The 7,333-nt window shown below is 41.8% G+C and overlaps 1 protein-coding gene across 1 annotated transcript in view; it reads left to right on the forward strand.

Moving 5' to 3' along the window:
* The first annotated feature begins 685 nt into the window (after nucleotides 1-685).
* RCL1 (RNA terminal phosphate cyclase-like 1) overlaps nucleotides 686-7,333 on the forward strand; it is a 25,092-nt gene continuing 18,444 nt past the window's right edge. The window contains exons 1-3 of the mRNA XM_010000648.1: nucleotides 686-696; nucleotides 1,857-1,981; nucleotides 2,818-2,993. Of these exons, the coding sequence (XP_009998950.1) occupies nucleotides 686-696; nucleotides 1,857-1,981; nucleotides 2,818-2,993 (312 nt within the window). The remainder of the gene's footprint in view (nucleotides 697-1,856; nucleotides 1,982-2,817; nucleotides 2,994-7,333) is intronic.

The following is a 7,333-nucleotide window of genomic DNA, read 5'->3' on the forward strand; positions in this document are numbered from 1 at the left end:
TAGGAAGTTCCACCACTATGAGGAAGAACTTCTTTACTGTGAGGGTCACAGAGCACTGGAAGAGGCTGCCCAGAGAGTCCATGGAGTCTCCTTCTCTGGAGACTTTCAAAACCTGTCTGGATGCCTTTCTGAGTGATCTGCCCTTGGTTTTTTTGGTCCTGCTCTGGCAGGGGGATTGGGCTTGATCTTTGGAGGTGTAAGGTTTGGGGTTTTTTTTGTTCTATTCTGTTATTTGGAAAGGTAGTCCAAGGTTTGAAGTTTTCTGAGGAGTTTCAGAGTGTCTTTCATGGGTGTAAGTTTACAAGTACAGCTATTCACACATTCAAAAATCTGTCTAAAACTTTGCGTTTTTTTAACATTTTATTATGATTATTTTTTAACGAAAATGAGCTTATGAAATAAGGAAGTTTCTCTATATGCACTCAATAAAAAACATAGAGGAGTTTTGTAGCAAAGGCTAAGCTGAATGGGTTGTGAATATCAGACTGTATGAGGATTAAGGGGGAAGAATATAGATTTACTTCAGTCTTTCCAGGTCTGCCACCTAGAACTTTGTAACTTGGCACAGTACAGCTGATAAGTACCACATTTGGAAACCAATGCCATCTATAAAGTAATGATGGAGGGTGGTGGGCAAGGAGGAGAGCGCTGAATCATCTTTAAAGTTATCTGTGTTTTCCTGATGATGTATGAAAGGTAAGCAAAGTTCAGCTAGCTTGTGAACTGAGTGCCCTGACTCCATGAGGAAGAAGAGTGAGTAATTCTATCCTAGTCAGCTAAAAATGTATTATATTGAGTTTTAGTAAGACTGTCAAGGATGCCTATTAAGCACTCTGTGAATTCTTCAGGCTTCTTTGTACTCATTAGTACTCATTCTCTCTGTGGAGAGAGGGGATCGCCCCCCCGGGCGGGAGGTGCCTGCGGGAGGGGGTCCCGGCGCTGCCCGCTGAGCTCCCGGGGCGGGAATCCCCGTCCTGAAAGCTTGTGGAGACACAGAGCCCTGCTTGCTGTGGGAGGCTGAGGGGGCTCTGCAGCCTGGTCCTCGGAGCTGCCTTTGGAGCTCTGCGTGTGTTGAGTCCGTACCAGCCTGGCATGCCTGAACCCTGCCGTGCTAGCGAGCTCCTCCGGTTTCCCTGGGGTTCTGTTGGCCTGTTTGTTTAGCTAAATATGCTTGTTCCTTCCTCTGAGCTACAGTCCATGCGAACAAGAGAAACTGAGGCATTGGTTCCATGTGAACTGCTCTGGTGCGGTGCACAGAGTAAGCAAAGAAGGAGGTGAAGGGGAGACCTTTGTTTCTCTAGCTTTTATTCTGTCAGTGACAACTTTAGAAAAGGAACATTTGAGTGTCTGCAGGCAGGTAATTGTGCTTGTGGGGTAACTGCACAGCAGCACTTCACATCTGAATGTACCCTTCTTTTAAACTAAGGCTGTTTACAGGTGGTGGTAGGACATTGTTGCTAGCTTGTCGTGCTTAAATACACAAGGTCCTGTTTGCCAGGATTTGTACATTTTGCTTTGTAGGGAGCAAAACTGGTATTTGCAAAGGTTTTGATATGTGGGATTGAGTGATTCCTCAAACCACGTGGTCAGAAGTGTCAACTTGTGCCACTTGCTGTGTGCTGGGGAGAGGAAAGTGGCTGGTCCAGCCATCACATCTGTGGGCACCTCGGTTGATCTGAGATGTCTGTAAGCATGGAGGCTCGAATTAACAGCTCTGTTTTTATCATGAATTGCCTTTTCTCATGTGGTAGAGTTACATCACAGCAAGTTGAAGAGTGAGGGTAGACTTAACTGCTGTGAGAGACAGGAAGAGGAAAATGTACAAATGCGTTGCTGAAGTTTCTTATTTTTTCCAGGAATAAATTTAAGGAACGTAAATTTAAAATTCTGTCTCTGTTCTACTCCTCAGATTTTGAAGCAAGTTTTATTCGCCTCATTGACAAAGTGACCAATGGCTCTCGGATTGAAATAAACCAAACAGGTGAGATCTGCTTCCCTCTGCTGCTCTGGTCTTCTGGGCACTATTAGTTGCTGCAGTGAAATGAGAGTTTTGGTTTAACAGAGAGGTAGGTGTTTAGACAGCACTGAGTGAGGAGATGAGAAATAACCTAGCTGAGAAGTTTTGTAATAACTGATAGCATGCAAGGAGATCAGCTCCCAACCAAACTGCAGAGAGTTAAGGAATCTGTATTGCTCAATAATTGAAATTAGTATTTTGCTGGGTATGCTGGATTTCACAGTGGGGTAAGGCCCCTCGGAACCAGAACGGATTTTTGTAGAAGGCAAAGTTTGCCTTCTACAAAGACAAACTTCTTGTCTAATAATGCTCTGAAAGGTGTTGGTTTGAGGTGCTGGTTCTCCCACATAAAAATGTCATCCTTTTCTTTCCCTTATTTATTTTTTTAAATTTTTTTTTTTTTTTTTTCTTTTAAAGATTATGGTTGGCCAGTAAAGCAAATGAACTACCACCAGATATGCTGTGCAGCAGTGAACTGATGGTCTGGTCCAGGTTTAGCTGCTGTGGAGAATAATAATTGCTTGTATCAGCCTTTTGGGGATTGCTAAGAGATCCTTGATTTTTAGGAAGGAGGGAAAAGGAGAAATTATGTGCAAGACACAGTGACAAAGATTCATGTGCGTTGGCCCATTTATTAACTGCAGATGTAGAAACAGTGTGCTGGAAGTGTAGCCATCTTTTAGGAGTTATTCTCTCTCCAGTTTGCCTGTATTCCTCATTGCAAAGTGTATTTGTGCTATAGGAATGGCTAGTCTGCTGACAGCCTCTGATTTGGTTTGCTCCACTGGCATCTTCTCCAGGTACTACCTTGTATTATCAGCCTGGTCTTCTGTATGGAGGCTCCTTGGAACATGACTGCAGCCCCAGTCGTAGTATTGGCTACTATTTGGAAAGTCTGCTCTGCTTGGCGCCTTTCATGAAACATCCACTGAAGATTGTCCTGAGGGGAGTAACAAATGATCAAGTAGATCCTTCAGTAAGTGATAAAACTTAAGTACCAGAGGAGGATTTTTTTTTTTTCCTTAAAAAAAGTATAAATTAGGAAGAAGTCTTTAAAACATGTTGCATTTTTATCATCCCTCACATCCCAAAGTATCCAGTGTTACAGCATCTGCCAGCAAACTCTGAATCAAACAAGCTTCTGCTGAAGTCTTGCCTTTCTGCATCACACTCCAAACTGCAGGTTTTAATCCACCTTTTTCCTTTCAGTTCTGTACTGCCTCTGTCTTTTCCCCTGGAAATTCTCCTTAAATGCAATGTGAGCCCCTGCCACTGGTTTCCTTTCCCTGTTCTTTTGAAAATTAAAAAGTTTTCTCTTACACCACACATGTATTTACTGTGTAGAAAGAGGAAGTTGTCATTCATCTAAGTGTGACAAGGAAAGAATCTTTCTCTTCTCTGCTGGACATAGTTATGCTAGGATTGCTGTGAAGGCACCACTGTCTTAGAAATAGAAGTCACATGACAATTATGAAATTGCAGTGTGCAATAACTGATTCTTTAGAAAGACACTAGAAGGCATGGTAGATCAAGCAATGCCTAAATGCTTGCCTTGATTTCTCCTACTGCTGATCTGCAGTCCTTTGTTTTAACTGTGTTGTTACAAAAATGAGCTATGGGTAATGTGGGATTAAAACATTGAAGTAATGGGTGATGGTTATGCTTTTTCTTTTTTCCCCAAAAAAACCCCTGCAAATATAATGGCTGTTGGTAGAACAGCACTGCTGTTGACTTTTCTAATGGTGATTGCCTGTTTTCCTCCAAGTATCTTACGGAAACACTGTCATCTGAAAACCAGTTCAAATGTATACTGGTACTTTTAAGTATAATCGCAGATACTAGATGAGCCACTGAGTTCTGCAAGTATTTATGGCTGTTCAACTGTGCTTCTCGTCATTTAAAACACTTGTTCTCTTGCCTGTGGTCCTGTGAGACACGCACATGTGCCAAAGGATGTTTGAAGTGTTGAGAAGGCATGTACCCAGAGCTGTCAAAAACAAACAAAAACCCACAACAAAAAAACCCCAAAAGAAAAAAAAAAGTAAAATGGGAAACATTTCACTAACTTTTCAGTCACTGTGTTTAGAAGTACTAGTAGAAATTATAGTTAGTGAATCAAAGAAGTCTCTTTTTGTTGACTGCATCTTTTTAATCACAATGGAGGAATTAATGAAGAATTGGAGACAAAAAGCTGTCCGATCTTGATGGTGCTTTCATGACAGTTTGAATGTTCATCTAAGCAACTCGGTCTTGATTCTGGAAATTACCCCTTTTCAGGTTTCAGTCACATGGGCCAACAGCGGCTACACAGTTTTAGTTGAAATGTGTGTGGGAATTTTATCCAGTTAGTTTGTGCTTGAAGGGAGCTTGCACTGTCCAAAACTTGGACATAGGAGAGTGCTGGCATCCATCAGCTGAATCACAGTGTCCCCTCATACCAAGTGGAAATAAAATGCAGATGTGTGTGCTCAGGAATTAAATCTTAAGTTCATTGGGCTGTAGAAGCACAACTGTAATGACTCTGGCTCAGCTGATGTGCAGTAACATTTTAAGTGTTGATAACTGAATACTGATTCCTGAAACTGCTTTAAACCTGGTTTATGTCTGTTTAACTTTCCTGAGTAAACATTAAATGTAGTAACACCACTAACTACTTGAAGGAGTTTTTCACAATGTTTATGTATAGCATATGGCTCTGCAGGTTGCTAAGACTAACAGCACAAGATTATGTGCTACCCTAAATGTTCCATGTGGTTAATGGTTGAATGGAAACTTGGTTTTAAATTTATTTGGGCTTTTATTTTTCAGTAGTCAGAAGATGTTTGGAAACTGAGTGAACATTTATTACCTTTACTTGCCCAGAAAGAGATGCTTAAATTTGTCTATCCATCTGTACTCTTTCTGGCTATCTAAGGAGGAGGGGTAAAGGCAAACCTATGTAAATACCTTGTGAGTACTTCAAAATGGGGCAGGGAGTTTTCCTCTCTGGCTCTTCAGGTACGAACCTGTCCATCTCAACTTGTAGGTACAGTAGGCAAGACACCTGCTCAGTGTTTTTGAATTTTTTTGTTGTTGTTTTTATTTATAAAAGGGGTATGGTGTTTTGTAAACCCGTCTTTATTTAAGAGGTGGATGAACTGTGTGGGGTGTATACCTGCATGAGTGCATTCAGTGTCTGTCACCTGCAGATACATACACAAATTCACATATGTGGGTATGAAAATACATACACACACATACACAGACATATGATCCTATAGCACACCCTTTGAGCTTGAAAGGAGAAGCTTGTTCTGCCCATCCTGCTTCCGTATTTCCTGCTTTCAGCCACACAGTTCTGTGTACTCCAGTACCATGGACACTTTCCGGAGTCTTCCCTAAGCTAGTTCCAACTATCTGGTAAAATGGCAGAGAGCTGTACCCCTGCATTTTCTCATGGAGGCATCCACAAGGTAAGGAGCAGGAAATGGGCAGCCAGAGAAGTGGGATCTTTATTTCATGGTAGCAGCAGGCGGACACACTGGAATTTCTGAAATCCACATTTAGCTCTGAGCTCTTGGCTTTTACATAGCTTCAAAAATACCTGTTGGATGTGATTGCTGTGTTGTAGGTTTAGGGTTGCTCTTTGCCAGAGACCACTGTGTCAGGAGGACAGAAGGAAATGTTGCAGGTCTGCTGTGGGGAGAGCAGAAGTGGTCAAGGCAAAGGGAAGGGTATTTCTGGAGTCTGGCTTGTGTAAGGAAAGACTTTCAGGTGAGTTCAGTGAGACACAGGTCAGGCTGTTCCTGCAGTATAAATAATGTGTGTATCTGTTAGCATTTGTTTGTATTTGTTAGTAACCCTCCAGTGGGGTGCAATGGAAAGCTCTCTGACAGCTGGCTCCCATGTGGACCATGGTGATAATAGTGCAGGAGCAATGCATCTGCAATGAGTGAGAGGAATACTGCTTTGCTCACACTTGCGGCTGTGGAATACCAGCCTGTACTGTTCTTGGCAACCTACATTTGCTTTACTTTTTTTGTGTGACCACTGGTGAGATCTGACCACGGGTAGCTTGTGGGACCAGTCACGTGGGACTGGAAAGTAGAGTTGCAGAGAGTCTGTATAAAGACTCTGTGTCTGGGGGTGTCCCTGTTTGGAAAATGCCTTTTTGAAAGGAATGGAGGTGGCACACAAATTATGGCTCTTATTTTCCTTTCCTTCTCTACATGTTGTTATTCCTAAGCAGTGCTGCAGCAACCTGAGTTTAGAATAATAATTCTTAATGTTTGAGTTGGCAAGTGTTGAAGCTGTGGGACTTCCAGCTGAAATTGCTTTTCTGCTGGCATGAAACTAGCATATGAAGCTTTGGCTTGGGAGCAGTAATCTTCAGTGTAAATCAAAACTCAACAGCTGTCTGTAATTCCAGGAAAACAAAAAGCTTTTCCTACTGACTTTAATGTCTCTTTTTTTTTTTTTTTTTTTTTTGTGTGTGTGTTTCTTTCTTTCCCCTTGCTAAACTGGTTTTGCTTTTCCCCACAACCGAAGTCTAGGTACTTGTCTGCAAAATATAATGCTGTATATATGTCAGGGATAAATGCTGTTTTGTGCAGTGCTAATGGCTGTGCAGGCCACCTGATGCTTGCCTCTTGCCAAAGTACCCATGTGCTGTACGGTCTCTTGTCTTTTACAGCTTTGCAATAGTTAAAGGAATCTGCAAACTCCTAAAAGTAATTTTTCTCTTTTATTCTTTTTTTCGTTCTTTTAGTTGCTGTAGATGTCTTTAAAGGAAAAAGGGTTGTACTTACACTACTCTATGAACAAGCAAAGTCTATAGGACTTAGCAAGTTGTTGGGATTTGTGGTAAGGTGTGCCCTTGGTTGTATTTGCTTTAGTACAATGTGGACTTGTCTGCTCTGGAGGTGGAATAACTAGCCTTCAGTGGGAGCTGATGGATAGTTTTATGACTGAGTGTAAGCAAGAGGCTAGAAATAGGGCTTTAGGTATCGGTTCTGTTACTGTCTTGTGCTTTCTAGTGCAGTACCTTACCTCTCCTGCCTGAACTCCTACTCATCTGCTAGGCAGAACAGCATTTTCTACTTCTTCAGATGCTTCCTATTCCCTTATCTACTAAGGCTAAAAGTTTGGAACAGAGACAGTCTCTTACTGTGTCTGGTACCTGGTAAGTATCATGGCTGGAATTTGTCTGAGGATCAAAATCTATGAAAATTCTTGATATTTTTAGAAACAGACGAGCCAGGCCCCAAATTCATCCAGCTTCCTAATGCTCACTTAATAAGCTTTTTCTGGAGATACAGACTTCAGTCCAGAATTGCA

Source organism: Chaetura pelagica, unplaced genomic scaffold, assembly GCF_000747805.2.
Source record: "Chaetura pelagica isolate M959 unplaced genomic scaffold, ChaPel_1.0 scaffold596, whole genome shotgun sequence".
Taxonomy (NCBI): domain Eukaryota; kingdom Metazoa; phylum Chordata; class Aves; order Apodiformes; family Apodidae; genus Chaetura; species Chaetura pelagica.